The sequence below is a fragment of the Equus przewalskii genome, chromosome 26, assembly GCF_037783145.1.
Source record: "Equus przewalskii isolate Varuska chromosome 26, EquPr2, whole genome shotgun sequence".
NCBI classification, from domain to species: Eukaryota; Metazoa; Chordata; class Mammalia; order Perissodactyla; family Equidae; genus Equus; species Equus przewalskii.
The window spans coordinates 27,899,215-27,925,027 of NC_091856.1; the positions used below are offsets into that span (position 1 = coordinate 27,899,215).

The following is a 25,813-nucleotide window of genomic DNA, read 5'->3' on the forward strand; positions in this document are numbered from 1 at the left end:
AACATCAATAAATACAAGAGAGTTGAAATAATATCAAGCATCTTTTCTGATCATAACGCTATTAAACTAGAAATCAACTACAAGAAAAAAGCAGAGAAAGGTGCAAAAATGTGGAGACTAAACAACACGCTTCTCAACAGACAATGGATCATTGAAGAAATTAAAGAAGAAATCAAATATTATCTGGAGACAAATGAAAATGAGAACACGACATACCAAATCATTTGGGATGCAGCAAAAGCAGTCCTAAGAGGGAAATTCATCGCAATACAGGCTCACCTCACTAAACAAGAAAAAGCTCACGTAAGCAACCTCAAACGACACCTAACAGAACTAGAAAAAGAAGAACAAACAAAGCCCAGAGTCAGTAGAAGGAGGGAAATAATAAAAATAAGAGCAGAAATAAACGATATTGAAACAAAAAAGACAATAGAAAGGATCAATGAAACAAAGAGTTGGTTCTTCGAAAGAATTAACAAAATTGACAAACCCCTAGCCAGACTCACCAAGAAAAGAAGAGAGAAATCGCAAATTAATAAAATCAGGAATGACAGAGGAGAAATCACAACAGATACCAATGAAATACAAGAGATCATAAGAGAATACTATGAAAAACTATATGCCAACAAATTGAACAACCTGGAAGAAATGGACAAATTCCTAGACTCCTACAATCTCCCCAAACTGAATCAGGAAGAAATGGAGAATCTGAATAGACCAATCACAAGTAAGGAAATAGAAACGGTAATCAAAAACCTCCCCAAAAACAAGAGTCCAGGACCAGACGGCTTCTCTGGAGAATTCTACCAAACATTCAAAGAAGGCTTAATACCTATTCTCCTCAAACTGTTCCAGAAAATTGAGAAAGATGGAGAACTCCCTAACACATTCTATGAAGCCAACATCACTCTGATCCCCAAACCTGACAAGGACAACACAAAGAAGGAGAACTACAGGCCGATATCACTGATGAACATAGATGCAAAAATCCTCAACAAAATTTTGGCAAACCGATTACAGCAATACATCAAAAAGATTATACACCATGATCAAGTGGGATTTATACCAGGGACACAGGGATGGTTCAACATCCGCAAGTCAATCAACGTGATACACTACATCAACAAAATGAAAAACAAAAACCACGAGATCATCTCAATAGATGCAGAGAAAGCATTCGACAAGATCCAACACCCATTTATGATAAAAACCCTCAGTAAAATGGGTATAGAAGGAAAGTACCTCAACATAATAAAGGCCATATATGATAGACCCACAGCCAACATCATACTCAATGGACAAAAGCTGAAAGCCATCCCTCTGAGGACAGGAACAAGACAAGGGTGCCCACTTTCACCACTCCTATTCAACATAGTACTGGAGGTGCTGGCCAGAGCAATTCGGCAGGAAAAAGAAATAAAAGGAATCCAAATAGGTAACGAAGAAGTAAAACTCTCGTTGTTTGCAGACGACACGATCTTATACATAGAAAACCCCAAAGAATCCACAGAAAAACTATTAGAAATAATCAACAACTACAGCAAAGTAGCAGGGTATAAAATTAACGTGCATAAATCAGTAGCATTTCTATACACTAACAATAAACTAACAGAAAAAGAACTCAAGAACTCTATCCCATTCACAATCGCAACGAAAAGAATAAAATACCTTGGGATAAACTTAACCAAGGAAGTGAAGGATCTATACAATGAAAACTACAAGACTTTCTTGAAAGAAATAGGCGATGACATAAAGGGATGGAAAAACATTCCTTGCACATGGATTGGAAGAATAAACATAGTTAAAATGTCCATACTACCTAAAGCAATATACAGATTCAATGCTATCCCAATCAGAATCCCAAGAACATTCTTCACAGAAATTGAACAAACAATCCTAAAATTCATATGGGGGAACAAAAGACCGCGAATTGCTAAAGCAATCCTGAGCAAGAAAAACAAAGCCGGCAGAATCACAATCCCCGATTTCAAAACATACTACAAAGCTCCAGTGATCAAAACAGCATGGTACTGGTACAAAAACAGGTCCACAGATCAATGGAACAGGATTGAAAGCCCAGAGATAAAACCACACATCTATGGACAGCTAATCTTCGACAAAGGAGCAGAGGGCCTACAATGGAGAAAAGAAAGTCTCTTCAACAAATGGTGCTGGGAAAACTGGACAGCCACATGCAAAAGATTGAAAATTGACCATTCTTTTTCACCACACACCAAAATAAACTCAAAATGGATCAAAGACCTAAAGATTAGGCCTGAGACAATAAGTCTTTTGGAAGAGAATATAGGCAGTACACTCTTTGACATCAGTTTCAAAAGAATCTTTTCGGACACTGTAACTCCTCAGTTGAGGGAAACAATAGAAAGAATAAACAAATGGGACTTCATCAGACTAAAGAGCTTCTTCAAGGCAAGGGAAAACAGGATTGAAACAAAAAAACAGTTCACTAATTGGGAAAAAATATTTACAAGCCACTTATCCGACAAAGGGTTAATCTCCATAATATACAAAGAACTCACACTGCTTAACAACAAAAAAACAAACAACCCGATCAAAAAATGGGCAGAGGACATGAACAGACATTTCTCAAAAGAAGATATGAATATGGCCAATAGACACATGAAAAGATGTTCATCATCGCTAATCATCAGGGAAATGCAAATCAAAACTACACTAAGATATCACCTTACACCCGTTAGATTGGCAAAAACATCCAAAACCAAGAACGACAAATGTTGGAGAGGTTGTGGAGAAAGAGGAACCCTCATACACTGTTGGTGGGAATGCAAACTGGTACAGCCACTATGGAAAACAGTATGGAGATTTCTCAAAAAGTTAAAAATAGAAATACCCTATGACCCAGCCATCCCATTACTGGGTATCTATCCTAAGAACCTGATATCAGATATCTCAAGAGTCCGTTGCACCCCTATGTTCATCGCAGCATTATTTACAATAGCCAAGACGTGGAACCAGCCTACATGCCCAGAAACTGATGATTGGATAAAGAAGATGTGGTATATATACACAATGGAATACTACTCAGCCATAAAAAAAGACGAAATTGGCCCATTCACAACAACGTGGATGGACCTCGAGGGCATTATGTTAAGCGAAATAAGTCAGTCAGAGAAAGACGAACTCTATATGACTCCACTCATAGGTGGAAATTAGTATATTGAGAAGGAGATCTGATCGGTGGTTACCAGGGAAAAGGGGGGGTGGGGGGAGGGTACAGAGGGGGAAGTGGTGTACCCACAACATGACTAACAAAAATGTACAACTGAAATCTCACAAGGTTGTAATCTATCATAACATTAATAAAAAAATAAATAAATAAATAAATAAATAAATTGCAAGGAGGAAAAAAAAAGACTTATGAGATACATATCAAACAATTGCAATGTATGACCTTACTTGATTCAAACTTGAAAACTTTGAACACTGACTGGATATTTCAACGATATGAAAGAAATTTTTTTTTAAAGATTGGCATCTGAGCCAACATCTGTTGCCAATGTTCTTTTCTTTTCTTTCTTCTTCTCCCCAAAGCCTCCCAGTACACAGTTGTACATTCTAGTTGTAGGTCCCTCTGGCTCTGCTATGTGGGACGCTGCCTCAGCATGGCTTGATGAGTAGCGCTAGGTCTGTGCCTAGGATTGGAACCGGTGAAACCCTGAGCTGCCAAAGCGGGGCACACAAACTTAACCACCCGGCCACAGGGCTAGCACCCCTGAAAGAATTTTTTTAGGTGTGATGTCATCATTCCATTTTTCAAAAAGAATGTCTATCTTTTAGAGAGATATATGGCAATAATTAAGAATGAGACATGACATCCGGGATTTACTTCAAAATAATCTAGGACTGGAAGGGGGAGGGGAGGGAATTATGGTCAGTTATCTATAAATGAAACTAAGCTATAAATTAATAAGTGTTGAAACTGTGTGATGAGCATTTGGGGGCTCATTATACTATTCTCTTTACTTGTATAGATGTTTAAAATTGTCCAAAACACAAAGTTAAAAAATAATAATTTTAAGCACACAGGAAAAGGAAATGAGAAGTTATGTTAAAAAGACTAGAAGTGGGGCCAGCCCGGTGGCGCAGCAGTTAAGTGCACACGTTCCACTTCAGCGGCCCAGAGTTCGCTGGTTCAGATCCCGGGTGCGGACATGGCACTGCTTGTCAAGCTATGCTGTGGCAGGCGTACCACATATAAAGTAGAAGAAGATGGGCACGGATGTTAGCTCAGGGCCAGTCTTCCTCAGCAAAAAGAGGAGGATTGGTGGCAGATGTCAGCTCAGCGCTGATCTTCCTAAAATAAATAAATAAAATTGTAAAAAAAAAAAAAAAACTAGAAGTGACCACTGGTACCAGCTAAACAGAGGTAAATATAAATGGCGTAAATCTTTTATAAAACTGAATAAAATTTTCAAATATTATTTGTGAGAGAGGAAGCATAAAATGTTCTTAAATATTATCATTCTAATTATTTGCATACTCATCTTATCTCTCTTAGTAGACTTAAAGCTTCTTTTCTCCAAACGAGCAAGAGTAACAGTGCTTTGCATGTATCAGGATCACAATCCTTCAAATAAATTCAGTAAAATATACAATACATCATCCTAACATACTCACAGAAAGGAAGAAAATACTTTCTCTATGTCCTAAAAAAAAAAAAGAAAAAAAAACCTATAAAAAGGAGAATTTGCTTTCTTTTGACCTTTTTTTTTTAACTCCAGGTTGTTCAGACAAGTGTGCTCCACCCTCTCCAAGCAGTATGAATGACAGCAGCCTTTTACTAGACAGTCATTTCTCTGCGGAAGGCTAGATACAACGTCACTTCTAATCCTCACCACAACCCCATAGGTAAATATATTAGCTTCCTTTTATAAATAAAAAAACTAAGGATCAGAAACTCAGAGCTCAGATGAGGATTGTGTGTGGTTCTGGGGACTCAAACCCAAGTGTCTCCAAGGGCCACAGCCCCTAGCTCCTCTCATGCCCTGCAGTACAAGAACTGTCTGCTCTGAGTCAAACAGCATCTCCCTCCAGATTGGTTTCCTTCCTCCTATTTATTCTACAGCCAAGGCGAGATCAATACAACATCCCTGAAACCTTTCCTGTGGCTGAAGTGAGTTCAAAAGTTTATTTTCCTTCTCTCTCTAAATCTAATGTGGACAGACTTCCCGTGGGCAACTTGGCCCAGCCCACTTTAAGTCTTACTCATCCACGAAGCACAGACATTCACTATGGAGCCCTTCAAGATTTCTTCCTTTCTCACTGCAGACGGAAATGCCTTCTCCCAATTATAACTTTTCACTTTTCCTCAGAAAAGCAAACACATTATATAACCAGTCCTCACCTTCCAAACACTCATTTATAATATAACTTTGCTAACCTTGGCAAGTCATCTTGGATTCTTCTCTCGCCTCTTGCAAGTAATTTGTCACCAAGTCTTGTCAAGTCTACCAAAAATCTCCCTCAGATCTGTACTTTTTCTTTTGACAACCAAAACCTCACTTCGGGCCTTGACCGTTTGCAATATAAACTATAACACTGTTCCATAAACCAATAGTCTCCAATTTTTTTCCACATATTCCTTTCAATCAGTAAAAAGGTTGAACATATATCTGTTATATTTATTTGTAAGTTATAAGAATGTCTTACTATACTAATACATACATTAGAAAACACAAAAACAGAAATGTTAAGGTTGATATAAAAACAAATGTAAGTTCTAACATTCTTTTCACACCCCAGTGGATCATCTTGCACAAGCCAGAGATACCACTGTTCTAAACCACTGCTGCCAGAGCAATCTTCCTAAAAACCCAAATCTGATCGTATTACAGTCCCAACCCAGTCCTGCAATGGCATCATGTCCCAGTGGCACGAGCCTACTTTTTCAGCTTCACCTCTTACAATCTTATTCACATGCCCTATATTTCAGCTATACCTGTTATCTCCCTATGTCTTTTGCACACACAGTTCCCTCTGCCTGGAACGTCCTTATCCTTGACAGCCCCTGATTTACACATAACAGTATCTCTAAGAGAAAAATACATTCTAAATGCCACAATCAACCTACAAATGAACTTTTGAACATAACCTATCTTTTCTATGAGAACTTATATTTTGAACATACCTTTTGTTACTTCCTTTATTTAGCTCCTTTTCAAGTCTTAAATACTTGGAAAGAATGGGTATGGATTCCAATGAAAGCAGAGGAGACCAACTTTGTTTTGGTTGTTTTTCAGTTTATTTTTCTTCCTTGTTTATCTTTCCATTTCCAAAAAAAATCCTTTTAAGCAAAAAGGAGGTTGCAAATCCAGAGATTAGTTCCCCCTGGGCCAGGAAAAAGGCTGAACCCTTGCAACCCACAACCAGAATTCCAGCCAGGAGCTTACACAGATTTAACAGCCTGAATAAAAACATATTTTCCTACAGCAATACTCCAGGTTTTACCTTCCCTGTTTCAAGCTTCCTATCCACTGTGCACACCCCTCCAAGTTGACTGCAATGGCCAAGATTAAATTGAGTAGCACAATACATTTTTTAGAAAAGTCATGAAAATTCAAGTGACTGGCTCTGGGCACTAATAACGGAGAGGTCAGTCTCCAACGAGACTTTTATTCCACCACCCCAAGTCTCTGTACTGTCTCCTCTGGGAATCTGGAGGGAAGCACTGTGGTGCAGAGGAAAGAGAACAGGCATTAGAGGGAGAAGCCCTGGAGAGGAAGTCGCATTTCAACTCCTGGTCTTGTCCCTCAGTGGGCAGATCTGTAGGATGTGCTACACAACAGGCCTCAAGAAGCAGCAAGCCTGTGGTGCATTTTGGTAATGGGATCCTTTGACAAGCAGTCCCAAAAAAAGATGGGAGCAGAGCCATCTTAAGAAGCCAAGGCTACTTCTCTGTACCAGAAAACAATGAGATGGCTTTAGTCCCACTTCCAAGTCATATAACTTCCACTCTTCTTCCTCTGAGAATCCCTCCTCCCTTCCCCAGATTTCACCTTTCTTTCAGTTTCAGTTCCAAGAAACCTCTCTCTTTCTTCTTTGGCCTTTCGTTTTCTATGCAACTCATTTAGGCCAAATCACAACCACAGTGAGACACCACTTAACACAAAGTGGTGCAATTGCTTTGGAAAACAGTTAAACACTTCCTTAAACAGTTACCATATGATCCAGCAATTCCACTCTCAGGTATATACCCAAGAGAAATGAAAACATATGTCCACACAAAGTGTTCACAGCAACATTATTCACAACAGAGAAAAAGAGGAAACAACCCAAATACAGAACAACTGATGACGGATGGATAAAATGTGGTTCATGCATACAATGAAATATTATTCAGCAATAAAAAGTAATAAAATACCCATATATGCTGTAACATAGATAATCTTTGGAAACATTACGTTGAAAGGCAAAAGATTGTATATTGTATGATTCCATTTATATGAAATGCCCAGAGTAGACAAATTACAAATCTACAGCAACTATAAGTAGATTAGTGACTGCCTAGGGCTCAGAGGGTTTTGGGGGAAGGAGGAGTGACTGCTAATGGGTATGTGGTTTCCTTCCGGGGTGATAAAATGTACAGGAATTGTATAGTGGTGATCGAGCACACTTAGTGAGTACACTAAAAACCATTTAATTATACACTTTAAAAGAATAAATTTTATAGTATGTGAATTATGTCTTAATAAAGTTGTCTTCAGGTTACCACAGCCTGCAAGGCCCTGCTCAGGCACCAGGCTCTCTCTGACCTGACTTCAAGCCTCTCTGCCATCAGTCACTACCCGAACCTGCTGGCCTTCTATCAGTTCCTGAAATATGCCTAGTGCTTTCTTGCTTCGAGGCCTTTGTATGTGCTCTACTCTCTGCCTGGTATAAAAAGTCTTGCCCACTATTTACATGACTAACGACTTAACCTTTAAGTCTCAGCTCAAATGTCATTTCCACAGTAAGCTCTACTTACTCTATCCAAAATAGGACAGGCACTCTCATCATTCTCCCTCAGCATCTTCTTTCCTTTATAGCACATCACACAATTTTACATGAACTAATCTGGTTTTTTTTTTATCTGTCAGGTCCACCAAACTCTAAGTTCCATGAGAGTAGGAATGAACAGTATGTATTATTCACAACTATAATTCCCAGTGTCTAAGACAATTCTTGGCATTTAAGCATCTAACAAATGGTAATTAATATTTTTATTTCCTTAATATGCCATGTCCCCAACACATACTTCTCCCTCTATTGAGACTACTAACACTGCTGCCACCACTACCACCGTCACCACCACCACAGCCTCTACTCCTTCTGCCATCACTCTATCCCTTACTCTCCTGTCTCAACTAAAACATCACTGTCTTGATGAAGCCTTCTTTCCTTAACCCCTCCTCGGAGGACAGTCTCTCCTTCACTTATTCCCCTATTCATCACTGGTTGCATCTCCATCATAGCAAGCCTCTTACTGTATTATACTCCAGTTTTTTGGTGGGGAGGGAGCCTGGAGAAAGTTGGCTTTGTTTTACATTTCTGAATCACTACTACTCTGGAAAGCCTTTAGGGAAGAAAATTCTTTTAATTTTAGTGTCCCTAGTACTTAACACACTACTAGGCACATAATATAGTACCAGTACTCAATGTGATAACAATAATGACCACTATGTATTGAGTATTTAATATGTGCTTGACGCTCTTCTTAGTTTTACAGTAGGTGAGTAAATGAATAAATGGATAAATTTCTTGGTCACCAACCTCAAAGAGGTCACAGTCTGACAGAGACAGAAGACAGGTATACAGGCCAACGCAGATAAACACCACCATAAGGCCATATCAGTTGCCCCGTCCTGTTCCTCTGCCTTCAAATCTTTGAGTATGCTTTCCTCTGAGTCCATAAATGTCAGGTTTCTTCAAACTCACTTAGAATACTTCCTTCGATTACTTACAATCCACTTCCTGCCCTTAGTGCCTGGAAACAATTTCTAGGATGTCACCACAAGCAATATTAAACTGCCACAGTTTCCTGCTGTGTGTCTGCATTATCAGTTAAATTGTTTCATATTAACCACACTCCAGTCCACTGGGATCCCTCAAACACTAAATAAGATTTAAACATACCTGTCAAAGATTGCCAGTTACCACTGCTACTTTCATCCCTCTAAATAAATAGATGTCTGCCCAGGTTTAAGGTTTAGCAGCTTTCCAGGGTGCTACCTGCATACTGGTGACCTCTTCTTTCCTCTTGTCAAGTACATGTTTGGTTTGAGGCAAGTCAACGTTCTGTTATTAAAATGAACAAGAACTAAACACTAGAAAAAATAAGAAACTGTCTGCCTAGACTAGGGCAATTTGGCTTTAAAACTTATAAAACATAAAAACTCTTCCTCCTCAAGAGTTCAAGTAGCAAATTGTTCTTTTTAACTCTATGTACACTCAACTCACAGCCTTAGGTAGAATCTTAATTCAAATCCTAACATATTTCTTAAATGCATCCCATAAACTCTCCCTCAACAACCACATGTGTCAGGTACCAGGTTTGACACAGGGAACTCAAAGACAAACAAGACAGTCCCTGCTCTCAAGTATATGTTGCGCTTAGTACAGGACATAGTCAAGGAACTGGGTTTAGTTCTATGACAGTGATAAACACAAGGGGCCACAGAAACACAAATGAGGGTCACCTGGCCTAAGCTGGGGAGGGGATGCATACATCTGGGATGGACACCTGGCCTAGGCTGGGGAGGAGGTGCACAGAGGAGGGAGGGACACCTGGCTAGGCTGGGGGGGGGGAGGGGCACACAGGAGGCAGGGACACCTGGCCTAGGCTGGGGAGGGGATGCATAGATAAGGGAGGGGCACCTGGCCTAGGATAGGGAGTGGTGGGGGTGGAATCAGGGCAGGTTTCCTGGGGTTGGCATCTGATCTCAGGCCTATAAATTCCCATGCTCTTATTTGAAAAATATAGTTAATAGTACCGACATCATTGGACAGTTGTGAGGATTTGATGAAATGGTTCCCATAAAGCACTACCATGGTGCCTGACAGAGACTTGTTCAACCAGCCTGAGTCTGAAAAGTCTGATCAAGCACTACATCTCAACACCTGTGCCTAGCAACTCACCTGCTTTACTAATGATCATACAACAGACACCAGCTTCACAATTAGAGTATTGTTTTCAATCAACTTTTATTTTTTAATGAGAGAATATTAAGTCCTGCTCTGTACATTAGGAGCCTAATTCCTTGATCATCAAAACTTTTTTCTCCATTACCTGAACATACAGTTCTCTAACATTTCTAATATAAAATATAACTGTTTTCTTAGTCTTTTGATAGACAAGGTATAAACGAAAAGGAACAATTACTGTTTTTAATATGGGCCCGGCAGTCACGTTGATATGGCATTTATTGCTCTCAGCGACCCTGCAACATACAGTCTTCCCCATTTTACCCTCAGGGAAACTGAAGGTGAAAAATGCACCTTGTGCAAAGTTTCATAGTCAGTAGACAAAAGAGCAAGAATCTGAGCCCAGATCTGATTCCATATCATCAGCATGACTGGGCCGCATAGCATCAGAGATAAGCAAGAAAAAAACACCCACAACCATAGAGCTGTCCTGCTCAGACGGGCCCCAGAGAGCCCTCTGCCCACATCCCCAGACTGTTCGACACAATGGAGCCTGCATACTTAGATTTCACCTCAGCCAGGTGAACACCTTGAGCTAAGTCTGTACTTTCCTATCAAGATGAAACAGTCAGTAGTAACGAAAGTTCTGTTTCCTCCAACAACCAGGGCAGCACTTAAGTGGATGGTTTCCTCGCCACCTGTTGACCCCCATTCCCAGCACAGGCAGAAGTGGCATAGTCAACAGACACCATAAATCACAACTACTTTTCCTAACTTCTCTCTTCATGTTCTCTTTTAGCTTCACCACAAGTAAAGCTAACATTTCCCAAGCCTAAGTTTTTATCACAGTCTAGTTTCAAGATCTAGAAGGCTATTGAAGGCTATTCTTTACACTAATTTCACGCTCAATACAATTTATTGTTACTAAAGTTCTCTTGCCCAAGTGCTCAGATATTAGGGTGATGGCATCCACAAAGCACACTTGAGAAATGTATTTGTCAACCTGCAGTCTTCAAGAGCAAGACAGAGACCTGTTGCCTAGTCATCTGAACTTCTACTTGTTGGAATTTCATGCTGGTGCTGACACTGACTGCCTCCTATCAGGCAAGTTTCTGAACTTCTCGGTAACGAGAAGGGTAAGCATCCTCACAAGCATACTCTGCGACTCTAAGGTGGCTTCTGGAAAGTGTTTCTAAGTGCCATTGAAATCCAAGTTTACAACTCTTACTTGGAAGCAGGAGCTAAACTTGGAGTGCCTCTTTAATCCCAATGCTTCGTCTTTTTACTGTCCAAGCCTCTTAAGCTCTTACTTGGAGCATGCTTCTAACTTTTTCCCCTCATTTCCGCAAAAATAAAGAACTAACAGTGTGCTCATCCAACTCTTCCATTTTCATTATCATAAGCAAACTTTTCTAGTTTCCTTTAGCAGACAGGGCTCCTAAGCACATATTAGACACATTTTGTGAACACAAGCCTAAGCCAGTCAGGGAACTACAAGGCTGGGCAAAGATCACACTGCACGGACATGGACTAGACATGAGATGCAACATGTGAATAATTATTAGATTTCATCCATAAGGCCCTTCCTCTTTCAAACTTCCCTAGTATAATTCTCAAAATGCTGATATAAACACATTCCACAGACTTTCTTGTAAGTAGGTTTAAAGTGTCCTAGGAAAGCTGTTTTATGGAAAAGCCTATGCTGTCAACTTTAAGTGCCCTTAAACAATTCTATTACTCATAGAGGAAAAGTGAACATTTGTTAGTGATTAGAGATAAAGCATCTCATGTTCTGGAGCTGAGGAAGGGAGAGGCCAAAAGAGGACCTAGCTGGGAGGGGAGATAGAGTACAAAGCAACACACCCAAATTGGACTGCATAAAAGTTGCACTTTCCAAAGTCAACTTCTAGATCTAGAAGTAGGGCAACAATGTTTCAATGTGTTCTGAAGTTAGATGTATCAACAATTTCCCCGGAAAACTAACGCCCCACCGGGGACTCCAAGCGAATGAATGAGTGAGGGAATTTGCCAGATTGAATTACAAAGCCTTTCCAACAATCATCAAGATCAGGTGTTCAGTTACAGCACAGAGGTATCTGCATTCATAGCCTTTGGCCCTTGCTGTGCGGAGACTTTCACAGATAAGACGAGGAAAGAGGAGGAAAGAGAAAAGGGCCTTCCTCCCCAGGCCGTCCAGACCTTAAGTCCAGGAACGGCCCCTCCCTTTGAGAACCTCACGCGACTTTTGTGGGGGCCGCAGGCCTTAAGCAGCCAGACTGCAACCTCTCAGGACCTGGCCAACTCTCAGGGGCGCCCCAAACACACCCATTTGGGGAGTTGCTTCCGGAGATTTCTCGCCCTCCCCCCACAGTTGTATGACCATTTTCAGAGGCTCTCTGTAACCTGGGGGAGAGGGCCACCTTGTAATCTCAGCTGCTGCCGCTCTCAGGTGAGGAGGGGACACCTGACCACCGGCGCCCTTCCACCTCGCGCCCGCGCCTCCCTGGATCGCCATGGCAACCGTCCCCCTCCCCGGGTGACGCCAGCACGCGGGGCGCCCCTGGGGTCCCGGCAACAAGTCCCCCACGCGGCCCGCGGCCTGCAGCCCTTGCCCGGCCTCGCCGCCCCGCGCCCGGCCCGGCTCCGCCCGGCCCGGCCGCACTCACTTGATCCTGGAGCCCATGGTCCCCGGGCCTCCTCATGGGCCCGCGGGCCCCGCTCGGCGCTGCGCTGCCCGCCCGCCCGCGGCCGACCGGCCTCCCTCCGGCGCTCTCCCCGCCCCTTCCTCCCTTCCCTCAGGCTGGGCCCGCCCGCTCGAGGCTCGCTCCCTCGCCGCCGCCGCCTCCCGGGGTTAATGTACTCGCTTCAGCCCGGCGAACGCCATGGTCGCCGGCGCGCGTGCCCGGCGCGCGTCCGCCCCCGCCGCCTCTCACACCGCCGCCCCCTCCCGCCCGCGCCGCCGCCGCCCGCGGGGCCTGCCGGGAAGTGTAGTCCGCTGGCGGGAGGCTGGGCCGCCTGAGGGCGGTGGGGGGGCGGGAACGGCGCGTCCGCTCGTTCGACTCCCAGAGCGCCGTGCGTTGTGTCTTCCGGGTGCAGCGCGTTGGAGACCTGTACCGCACAGTTCTCGTTAGAAACTTCCACTCACAACCCCTCAGTAAAGACCCACGTACCGTAGAGACCCCCTGAGCTCGCCTGAAGAAACCTTCACCCATTCCTCATCTATGGAGTCTTCCCACCCAGTACCTCTGGCCTGGAGATAATGTCTCCTTCTCAGACCTCCATGGAAGCACAAATTTTCCCTTTGAAAATCCCATACCTTTCAGTAAGTTCCTTAAGGGAGCCGCAGACCCTCTTCTCTATCACATCATCCGCTTCCCCAACATGGTCCTTGATGGAGGCCCCTTTCTTTCCCCTTAGACCTTTAAGGAGATCTGACATACCCAAAGGAAAGCCACCTGGGGGCTTCATAGGACCCATTTAGTGGCTCTGCTCTGCCCCACAGTTGAGGACCTCTACCTCCCTTTATCAGCCATTTTGGGAGCTCCAATACGGAAAGCTCATGTCACGGTAACAGTCCCCGATAGAGATTAACTCAACGCAAATGAAGATATTTGAGAGTCAAGATCACTAACCTACTACTTACCTTTGCTCCCTCTTGGAGCTCACTTTCATGAACACCCCAATATCATCCCCTCTAGGCCTGGAGGAGTCCCAAAGGAAGCACTCATGATGGCCACCATTAGCGAATGTCCTCTCTGAACCAGGCCCTGTGTTTCCCCTAGATGGTTAGCGCCAATCCTCACAATAATCTTGTGAGTTTATCCCCCCATTTCGCACAGAGGAAAATGAGGCATGTACTCGTAGTTGCATAAATAGCAACTGATGGAGTGGAGGTTAGCATCCAGGCTGAACAATTCCAGATACACGTGACACAGTTATGCTTTAGGATGGCACCTTCGGCCACGAGTCGGAAGGCACTGTTGGTTCATGGTTTACTTTTGAAATGAGGCTTCTCTTTTTTCTTTCTTTTCTTTTTCGTTTTTGTTTTGTTTTACAATTTTCTGTTGTGAAATGTCATTCATCCCTTCTGCCATTTTAGCTCTTATAAATTCAGGATTGTCTGAATTTATGTGTCTCCCCACTCCACGGTCTCTGCAGTAACTAGTCCTAGGCCCCAGCCCATCAGGGAGCAAAGAAAGCAAGAACTCCTTCTTTTGGAGTTACGTTCTGGATAAAGATCATTTCTCTCTTTTGCCTATGCCCTTAAGGTTGTTGAAGGCAAGGGGTGAACTTTTTTGAATTAAAACAAAAAAATGAAAACGTCCGAACTGCCATTTTGAATTCAAAGTCTTTTGCACTCAGACACCAACACCAACTTATAAACACCCCCAGGAGTAAAGCTCTGCTAAACAGGCAGGGCCTCTGTGGTGTTTATTCACCTTGTTTCCTATGAACCCTCTCCAAGGAAGGGTTGTTATCAAGATCTTCGTAGGAATGAGCAGCCAGTTCAAAAGCTCTGAGCAGGAGACTATAAATAAAACAAAGTTATTTGGTGGAGGCAAAGCTGGCTGCTTTTCAAAGAAGGTTGTAGCCATCCTGTCCACAAAAATGTCTGGGTGCCTGCTGGGTGGGGTATGTGTGTGTGGATGTGTGTTGGAAGGGGAGACTGGAGGTGGGAGTAGGAGGTTATGTATCTGTTCAGGTGGCCTCTGAGACTGCATGGTGGTCTGGGGAGAGAGCACTGAATTGGGAGTTAGGAGTCTGGCTTCAAGTGCTAGCTGCACCACTGACTAGCAGCGAGATTTTAAGCAAATGATTAGACAACCTTCTGCCTCAGTTTCCTCCTTGGTAAAACGGTTATAAAGGATAAGCAGGAGCTACATCGTAAGAGGGTGTAATGTCGGAGCTAAGGATGCAGGCTCTGGAACCAGGCTGCCTGGGTTCAATTCTCAGCTCTACCTCTTACTAAATATGTGCCGTTGGGTAAGTTATTCACTCTCTCTGCACCTCAGGTTCTCTGTCTATAAAATGAAATTATGATACTAGATCTATCTTACTGAGTTGACATGAGAATTAAGTGAGTTAATGACACGTATAAAGTGCTCAAACAGTGACTAGCATATAGTAAGCACCCAAAATTATCAGCAACTATTATATACCAGACACTCAGTACACTTTGGCTCTGTTATTAATAGTAATAATCTTCATAGTAAATAGTCCTGTACTTGGATTCAGGAGACCTGAGTTCCCAACCCAGAATGTAATAGTTTACATTCTGAATCAGTTAGAATTCGGTTCGACTGTAAATGATAGAAGATTGCAATAACAGTGGCTGAAAAAAATAGAAATTTCTTTCTTTTTCACATAAGTTTTGGAGATGAACATTCAAGAGCTATTACGACAATTCCATAAAGCATACTCTAAGATTTGAAGGCATAGGAACAGGAAAGGGCAGCTGATTTGGCCTTGTGGTGGTGTTTATTCTGCATTAGCTTATAAACCTGTCTTCTGTACCTGTCAGACTGTGGCCACTTTGAGGTTGGTGACCCAGAATTCAATCTTATTGCTCCCCTATTCTCCAAATTCAGCTTCCACCTCATAGTCTAGGATGGCTGATTGAACTCTGGCTGTCTAATCTACAAGCCAGCCACCAGGAAGGAAGAAGGTCATGCCCCACTCCAACCCCTAATTTTTAAGTACACTCCCATGGAGTTGCTCACACTGCTTTCATTTACTTTCCATTGGCCAGAACTTGGTTATACAACCACATCTCACTAGGAAATATAGCCTTTATTTCAGACAATCGTGTGCACCACTGAAGGCGGGGGTCGGGGGTGGTCATTTCCAGGGAAGAAGGGGAGGACAGGTATTGCGAGACAGCCAGCAGTCTCAATCAAGCCATGCTTGACTATGCGACCTTATAAAATTCTATATCTCAGTGGTTTATTGTTTTATACTTCCTTTAAATCCAGGTGAATCCGATGTCATTCAAATGAAAGGAGACCTCCCTGCCAACTACATGGCATAATCAGTTGATGGAACTGAACCCTTCCGGTGATGAGAAGTTTAGGAACTTTGCCCTCTCGACTGTTGTCAAAATAGGCTAACTAAGCAACCCTAGCAGATGAAAGTCCAACAATGCGTGTGATACCACCCGCGCAGACACTTTGATGCTGCTCAGTTTCCAAGCTTGCCCTCACTCCTCTGGACCTGTTGGGTTCTTCTACTTAGGATTTAGGGGGTTGTGTCTATTGAGGGAAGGACAGCAACCCCAGGGAGCTCTAATACTCCACTAATGACATAGTATGAAGCTGCACGACCAATGGGCCAGTGGTCTGTCCTTCCTAGTACTCTTAGCTGTGGTTGTATTCTTTTTTTTTTTTTTGCTTGAGATACAATTTACATGCCATAAAATTCACCATTTTAATGTGTACAATTCAGTGGTGGTTAGTATAGTCCCAAAGTTATTCAATTATTGCCACTATCTAATTCCAGAACACTTCATGATCCCAAAAAGAAACCTCGCATGCATTAGCAGTCACTCACATTTCCTGTCCTCCCCCCAGCCCCTGGCAACCACAAATCCACTTTCTGTCTCTGTTAGCTACTCTGGATATTTCGTACAAGTGGAATCCTATAATAATGTGGCCTTTCTGTCTGGCTTTGTTCACTTAGCATAATGTTTTCAAAGTTCTTCCATGTTGTACCACCTAGCAGTACTTTATTGTTGTTTATTGCCAAATAATATTCTATTGTATGGGTAGACTGTATTTAAATTATCCACATTTTGTTCCTGATGGGCATTTGGGTTGTTTCCACTTTGGGCTATTATGAAGAATGCTACTATGAACATTTGTGTACAAGATTGTGTGTAGCCAGACATTTTTAATTCTCTTGGATGTTGTAGGTATATTCTGCAGAAGGAGTCCACAGCTCACTTTTAAGAGTGCTGCTCCCATCACCCAAGAAAGGAGAGGTTATGTAATGAAGTATGTTTGATATATGCAGAATTATACCAAGTTAAATAGGGTTCTCTACCGAACTTCTCATGGACTTTCATGTAGCAATGTGCATTGTGGATCTCCTAAAAGAAGAATGCAGGTGAGGGGCCGGCCTGGTGGCACAGCAGTTAAGTTTGCACATTCTGCTTCTTGGCAGCCCAGGGTTCGCTGGTTTGGATCCCAGGTGCGGACATGGCACCACTTGGCCAAAGCCATGCTGCGGTAGGCATTCCACATATCAAGTAGAGGAAGATGGACATGGATGTTAGCTCAGGGACAGTCTTCCTCAGCAAAAAAAAAAAAGCAAAAAAAAAGGAGGATTGGCAGCAGTTAGCTCAGGGCTAATCTTCCTCAAAAAAAAAAGAATGCAGGTGGTATAAACCAGCAGTTAAGCAAATGGATTCTGGAATCAGGCAGACCCAAGTTGCTAGTTGAGTCAACTTGGAGAAAGTTACTTAAGCTCTCTGAGCCTTAGTTTCCCCATCTTTAATAAGGTGATGAAAATATCCACCTCATGAAGATGAAATGAAATAAAGAATGGAAGTTTCCTGCTATATATTTGGTATTCAATAAATAAGAATATTATTCTGCTAAATTGTCAGATTGATAAAGACAGGAACCACATCAGGTTTGTCTGGACCTAGCCTTCAACATTTAATACAGAGGCTGCAGGCAGAGACCAATAAATATTGGATAAATAAATAAATGACCTCAAAACCCTCATTTTGAGGCAAATCTCCTAGGAATAATAAGCCATGGAAGAAGATTTGGGAAATTCTTTCTTTCTTAAACTTCAGCTTAGTATATTGAATTAGTACATCTTTATCTTCTATTTTTTATATTTTCCTGATTTTCTCATGGTAAAATATACGTAACGTAAAATTTACCACTTTAACCATTTTTAAGTGTATCATTCAGTGGCATTAAGTATATTTACATTGTAATGCAGCTATCGCCACCATGCGTCACCGGAACTTTTTTCAAAATCTTCCTAAACTAAACTTCTGTCCATTAAACAATAACTCCTCATTCCTTCCTCCTCCAACCCCTGGCAACCACCATTCTGCTTTCTCTCTCTATGAACTGACTACTCCACGAACCTCATATAAATGGAATCATACAGTATTTGTCCTTTTGCAATTGGTTTATTTCACATGACATAATGTCTTTAAGGTTCATTCATGTTGAAGCATATGTCAGAACCTCCTTCCTTTCCACTGTGTGCATATACCACTTTTGTTTATTTATTCATCTGTTGATGGACGCTTGGGTTGCTTCCACCTTTTGGCTATTGTGAATAAGGCTGCTAGGAACATAGGTGTACAGACATCTGTTTGAGTCCCTTCCTTCAGTTTTTTTGGAGTATATACCCAGAAATGGAATTGCTAGATCATCTGGTAATTCTATTTTCAATTTTTTTGAGGAACTGCCATACTGTTTTCCACAGCGGCTGCACCATTTTACATTCCCACCAGCAGGGCACAAGGATTCCAATTTCTCCATATCCTCACCAACACTTGTTATTTTCTGGGTTGTTGTTTTTTTTTTTCATAGTAGCCATCCTAATGAATGTGAGTGGTACCATTGAGGTTTTGATTTGCATTTCCCTAATGATTAGTGATGCTGAGCATCTTTTCATGTGCTTATTGGCCATTTGTATATCTTCTTTGGAGAAATGTGTATTTAAGTCCTTTACTCATTTTTTAATTAGGTTACTTGTTTTCCTGTTATTGTTGAGTTGTAGGGGCTATTTACATTTTCTGGATATTAATCTTCTATCAGATATATGATTTGCAAATATATTCTTTCATTCTGTGGGTTGCCTTTCACTCTATTGACATGTCCTTTGATGCAGAAAAGTTTTAAATTTTGATGTAATCCAATTATTTTATCTTTTGTTACCCTATGCCTTTGGTGTCATATCCAAGAAATCATTGCCAAATCCAATGTCGTAAAGCTTTTCCCCTTTGTTTTCTTCTAAGAGTTTTATAGTTTTAGTTCTTACATCTACGTCTTTGATCCATTTTGAGTTAACTTTTCTATATGGTATAAGGTAAAGGTCTTTACCTTCATTTGAGGGCCAAAAGTGCTTGAGCCCTTCCTCTTATGTGGTTAGTAACCCCTGCCAGGATGCTCACCTGCTCTCTGATTATATGGTTCACTATTTTATTATCGTTAATAGTACTACCTTGCAAATACTTAATGGCTTATATTTTTCCAGCTGCTCAATAATCAGAGAGAGCTGTTGTCCTTGCTTTAAAAGTGAAGATGCTGATACACAGCAGGCTTAGGTGACTTACCTGAGATCAAACAGCCAGAAAGTGATGGAGCCAGGACTCAGCCCAGATGCCCTACCTCCTAATTGTGGGCTTATTTGTTAGTTCCCCAAGATAAAATATTTTATTTTGCAATGATTTTCCTTCACTGATTTATTCGTTAATTCATCAAATATTATTTTTCTCAGTGATAACTTCCTATTGTTAAAAAATGAAAAATAAGAATTCTTTAATTCTTAATAAATTCTGTAATTCTTTTGCAGTCCTGTCCTGCCTATACATGATGTAAAATGATGTACTTTCATCTTTTCTTGTAGAAGTTAAGACCATGGGCTCTGGAGCAAACTGCCTGACTGTGCATGTGACCTTGGGCAAATTGTTAACCTCTCTCAAACTCTCTAACAAACATTTGTAAGATGAGGATGACAGTACCTTTCTCACAGGGCCATTGTGGGATTCAATGTGTTAATAATGTGAAGTATACGCATTAGCTTTGCATTTGGAAATGGCTCCGTGTGAACTGTTGTATAGTTGTCCTCTTAACAACAAACAACCAATAAGAGCCAAATTCTAAGATAGGCCAGTGAGAATTGATGATTTAAGGCCTTGCTTTCCATAATATGCTATGTGTGTCAACATCACTTGGGATGCTTGTTCGTAATATGGAGTCCATGGTTCTGATCCCGGAAATTCTGATTCAGAAGCACACTCAGAGACTCTGTGTTTTAACAAGTTCCACAAGTGATGCACATCCACAACCAGGTAGGGAACCACTGATTTAAGCCTTACCCAGATGCCAATATGAACTGAATTCCCATTAGTGCCTACAGGGCCTCAGCAGGCCACCTGCTCCTCTCCCAAGTTTCATGCGCCTCCAGCTCTGGATCCTGCATTCTGTCTCTTGGCTTCCTGAGGCAGTCAGTGCATTTGGCTGAGCATTCTTGGTACTTGGAGACCCAAGGTAGGTGTCATCAACATCCATTCACTCATGTACCAAATCCCTCCTATGTGCCAGGTCCTGTGCTTAGAACTCTTTCTTGCTTGCAGCTGAGGCTCATTTCTCTCCCCAGCCCTGCAGTGTAGAGCTCAGCAAACATTTCCAGTGGGCTTACTATGTATTTGGTTCCTCATGCTTCGTGCTGGGGATAGAGCTATAAATAAGAGGGTCTGTGGATTAGACACGGTACAGAGTCTGGCCTGGCGTGGTCCCTTCTACCACCTTGCTTATTCCCGATGTCTCAAGCTGGACACCCTGTAAAAGGACATCTGTGTTCTTGAACATGCTTCTGAGCTCCTTGCCTTGCCCCTGGTCCTCAGATCTCTGGGCTCTCAAGCTCACTACTTTGCAATTTGTTCTTCCCCATGCCTCCTCTCCTCACCTCTAGGATTTGATACATTCATGGTCTTCTCAGCCCTCACCTTGGCTCTTCTCAAACCATACTTCTGCTAGACTTCTAGGACTCCCTGCCCTGGGGCTGCTCCCATTTCCACCTGATTGGCCCAGACTTTTAGGCAAGACTCAGGCCGAAACTCCAGAGACCCCATTCTTCAATTCCATGTTGAAGACGGTCCCCATGTGCCTCTACTCATTGGGCAGTGAGTTTGCACTCACTGAGGGGTTTGCAGGACTCTGCCCCGTCGGACTCTTGGACTCTCTGCTAGTTCTCCTTTATTTTATACCCTTTTCCCATGTGCATTTATATATATTAATAATATATATAATATATTATTTTTTCCTACTTATTTCAACTACTCCTTGTCCTAAGCCAATACTTCACATAAGCGTTTAGAAAATGTAGTTAACTGAATTCTAAAGTTTCAATCCTAGTATATCTCCCACTTCGCAAGTAAAGGCACACAAAATGAGTGACAGTGACGGGCTTGCCTTAGCATCTGAGTGGAGATTAAGGCCCCAGTTCTCTGCCCTCTTGGCCTGGGCAGAGTTTTTGCTGGTCGGTCAGGGTGGCCATGACATTGGGGAGGAGATCCTCTGACCCGGTTCAATGACTGAGTTGTTTTTAATTAGTAGGTAGCTTACTGAGGTTCCCAAAGGAGACTTTATCTCCTAAACATAGTGACCCAACCTGCCGTGAGCTCTGCTTCCAGTAGTGAAAGTCGAATCTCTTTAGGGACAATAGAGGCAGGATCGTGTGGTGGTTGGGCACAGCCTGCCTGGGGTTGAATCCTTGCCTTGCTAGAACAAATACTTAGCCTTAACTTGGTTTCCTCATCTGGAAAGTGGAGATACTGTTAGTACTTGATTCATGAGATGATGAGGAGGGATAAAATTATAATATCCATAAACACTGAGGACCCAGCAATAATAAACATTTGAGAAATGAATAATTATTGTGGGTACAGTTGGTGACCACTGACCACTGCTCTACTCACATTACTTTCCGTCTTTACAAAACCCCTGAAAGGTTCATACCATGATACATATTTCAGAGAGGGGAGGTGATTTGCCCATAGTCACCCAGCCAAAAGCAGTAAAAGCTGAGAGTCCTTCTCGCAACTCAATCACAAAACATCAAACAACCCAATCAAAAAATGGGCTGGAGACATGAACAGACATTTCTCCAAAGAAGATATACTGATGGCCAATAGGCACATGAAAAGATGCTCATCATCGCTGATCATCAGGGAAATGCAAATCAAAACTACACTAAGATATCACCTTACACCCGTAAGAATGACAAAAATATCTAAAACTAATAGCAACAAATGTTGGAGAGGTTGTGGAGAAAAAGGAACCCTCATACACTGCTGGTGGGAATGCAAACTGGTGCAGCCACTATGGAAAACAGTATGGAGATTCCTCAAAAAGCTAAAAATAGAACTACCATACGATCCAGCCATCCCACTACTGGGTATTTATCCAAAGAGCCTGAAGTCAGCAATCCCAAAAGTCCTGTGCACCCCAATGTTTATTGCAGCACTGTTTACAATAGCCAAGACGTGGAAGCAACCTAAGTGCCCATCAACAGACGAATGGATAAAGAAGATGTGGTACATATATACAATGGAATACTACTCAGCTGCAAAACAGAACAAAATCATTCCATTTGCAATAACATGGATGGACCTTGAGAGAATTATGTTAAGTGAAATAAGCCAGTAAGAGAAAGATAATCTGTGTATGACTCCACTCATATGAGGAATTTAAAACTATGGACCAAGAACAGTTTAGTGGATACCAGGGGAAAGGTGGGGTGGGGGGTGGGCACAAAGGGTGAAGTGGTGCACCTACAACATGACTGACAAACATTAATGTACAACTGAAATTTCACAAGATTGTAACCTATCAATAACTCAATAAAAAAAAAAAAAAAAAAGCTGAGAGTCCTGCTAAAGGGCTGTCTGATTCCCAAGCTGCCTCTTCTTCCAAAACAATTTCTACCAAGCTCCATTCTCTCGTTCTCTCTCTCTCAGCTTGGCTAAAAATATCCCGAACAGCATCCTCATTAGCTAATATGCATACATTATTTTTTGCTTTTTGAACATAATTGGTTTATTCAAAGGAAAGGCTTCCACCTACGTGAAGAAAGGAGCTGAGCTGCTCAGTGAAAACTCATCTGAATTCAGAAAAGGGAGCCGCCTGTGGAAGCCCCTCTGCCTCCGGGCTCATGTCCCTAGCTGGATGGCAATGTAGCAGAGTGGAAAACAAACTCCCTTCATTCAAACACCCCCGCCGCATTTGAGCTGGGTGACGTTGGGCAAGTCCCTTCTCATTTCCCAAGAGTCAGTCTCCTCTGCTGTTATGTTGAGCTCAGAGAAGTGCTTATCCTACAGAGAGGTGGTGAAGATTAAATGAGATGATAACCCATGAGGCCTGCCATGTATCATACAGCCCATCAAAAGCTGGAAGCTTCCATGACATAGGCCACGTATATGGAATAAACCACCCACATTTGCAGGAGAGGCAGGATGGCCTCATAATTAAGTGCACAGGGTCTGGAGCCAGAGAGCCGATGGATCAAACCCCAGCATGTACCAAGCTCCGGTTCTGTGCCTCACTCCCCAAGCCTCAGCTTTTCGGTAATAAAAAAGATATAAAATGTATAAAGGGCTCCATAATGAACAGTGGCTACATTCATAGCAAGCCTCCCCAACCAGATCGTCTCTCTAATAACAGTCGGAATAATTGATTTCTGCTTCTAGGGCAACACACACATGGACACCACAGAGTGTTCATCCTGGGGCAGAGCACCTGTGCTCCGGGCAGCTAAAGCCAAACTGTCTGCCCCGACTTCTCCTGCTGGTAATCTGGCCGATGACAGCTTAATGGACTCTTTACCCTTGAATGCTAAGGGGAAAATAACTCATGGCATTATAACATATGAATGTAATGTGGGTTTTTTTTCTTGCACAATGTAGAGAGAGAGCCAGAAACATTTGTAGACTTGAGGCTGCAACCTGAACCTTTCTCTTCCTGGCCCTGTCTGTATGGGGGACAGATTTAGCCACTGCAATTACCCACATCATTCATGTTTGTAAAATATAATCATCTCCGTGTGTGTGTGTGTGTGTGTTTTTTCCTGAATGATCTGAGGCTAACAAAACAGAGAATGCAGTCAGTTCATGATGAGGGGACTGTGGATGCCCCTAAATTATTTATTTTCTGGGGACAAGCCAGTTCCTCCTGGAATGGATTGGTGAATGTACACACTCACGCACACACATACACACACACATGCACTCACTCTTTGCTGTCATGGGGAAGCTGGTCAAAATCTGCCCATACAACTTTCAGAAAGTCATACCATCCTGATCAGACAGGCGGGAAACCTCACTGTGGGAGTTAAAACTTACTCAGCCTCAGAGTCTGAGGGAGGAGGTAGTGAGTGGCAGTCATGGATGCCTCCATTAGACTGACAGGGGCCAGGGAGAAGGGATGAGGGCAAAGAGAACCTTGCGGGATAGTGGGGAGACAACAGACTTGAAGAGTCAGGTTGACCTGGGCTCAAAGCCCCTATCCTGACTTTGGGCAAGCCTCCTCCTCATCACAGAACCTCAGTTTTCCCAGCTGTAAAATGGGTTTCGTAACACCCACCTTGCATGGTCCTATAAGGACCAATGATTAAGCAGGTGAAGGCCTAGCAGGATGTGAGGCAGAGTGCCAGGCTCAGTGTGGTGCTGGGTCCAAGGTGGCTCTTCTCCCTCAGGAGGAAATCCAGGCCAGACAGGAGGTACGGAGAGCCCTAGCTCCCATGCAGCGCTCCAGCCACAGAGAGCACACCGAAAAGGAAGCGTGTAGAAGCGCGGCTCTCCATCTGGCTAATGCTCGCTTGTGTTTCCTACTGGAGAGCATCACTTTTTTCACCTCACCTGGTTTGTTTACCCAAACAAGCTGCTCATTAACAACACGAATTGCATTTTCTGCAATTCTGTTGACAGCACAAATGTCTGCAGTCAGCTTGGGAGTTTGGTGGGAACTGTCGCAGGATCCCACCCAGCCCAGCCTGCACGGGTTCTGAAGAAAGAAATCAAGGCCATACTGGGGTCTGGAGTGTGGGGCTGGGGTCTGTTGGCAAGTCCAGCCAAGGTCTCCAGCCCCTGAGGGAAGACAGGGCCCTGGGCCCTACTGGGAGAGATGAGGCACTTTCCAGAAAAGAAAGGTAGACAGAAAGAGATTTTCAAGTAGGAGGAAGGGGAAGGGGGAGGAGCCAGACATGAAAGAGTGGATGAAACCCCAGACGGAGGCTGGGCCTCCAGCAGAGAGACCCTGAGGGGCTTCCCTTGCAGACCCAGCAAAGCCTACATTTCAGCTGCCTTCAGCACCTCCGGCAACAAGAGGATGAGAAAAATAAAAAATAATTATCTTTCGTTTTGGTTTGGCCCCAAAAGGCTGAGCTCAATCTGGTTTGTCAAAGCTCTACTCTTTCATCTCTGCTACTCAAGCAGGAAGAAAAATAAAGTTTTCAGGGCCAGCCCTGGTGGCCTAGCAGTTAAGTTCAATGCACTCTGCTTCAGCGGGCCAGGGTTTGGTTCCTGGGTGCAGACCTACCACGGCTCTGTTAGCAGCCATGCTGTGCTGACAGCCCACATACTAAAAAAAAATAGAGGAAGATTGGCACGGATGTTAGATCAGGGCGAATCTTCCTCAGGAAAAAAGGAAAGACAAAATTTTCAATGTGTGTGTTCATTTATTTTAAATTATTGCCTTCAGAGTGCTTTCTTTCCTGTCCATTTCCTCATTCAATAAGTTTCTGTTGAAGGCTCACTCATTGCTATGCAATTATTACTGAGAGATACGGAGGAGAAAAAAGAGGCCCCTTCTCTCATGGAGCTGACAGTCTAGCGAAGCGAGTGATATTAAATTACATGACAAATAATTGCAAAGCATGCTGAGTTGGATGAGGGAGAAGTCCAGGA

General features: G+C 42.8%; 1 protein-coding gene across 20 annotated transcripts in view; it reads right to left on the bottom strand.

Annotated features, from left to right (window-relative positions):
* DENND1A (DENN domain containing 1A) overlaps positions 1-13,105 on the bottom strand; it is a 513,391-nt gene extending 500,286 nt beyond the window's left edge. For 8 of the 20 annotated variants that reach the window (XM_070596419.1, XM_070596424.1, XM_070596418.1 and 5 more), the window contains exon 1: positions 12,828-12,979. In XM_070596419.1, the coding sequence (XP_070452520.1) occupies positions 12,828-12,844 (17 nt within the window). In that variant the 5' untranslated portion in view covers positions 12,845-12,979. The other 12 variants (XM_070596422.1, XM_070596423.1, XM_070596420.1 and 9 more) reach the window with 8 other exon arrangements.
* Between the last annotated feature and the right edge of the window lie 12,708 nt (positions 13,106-25,813).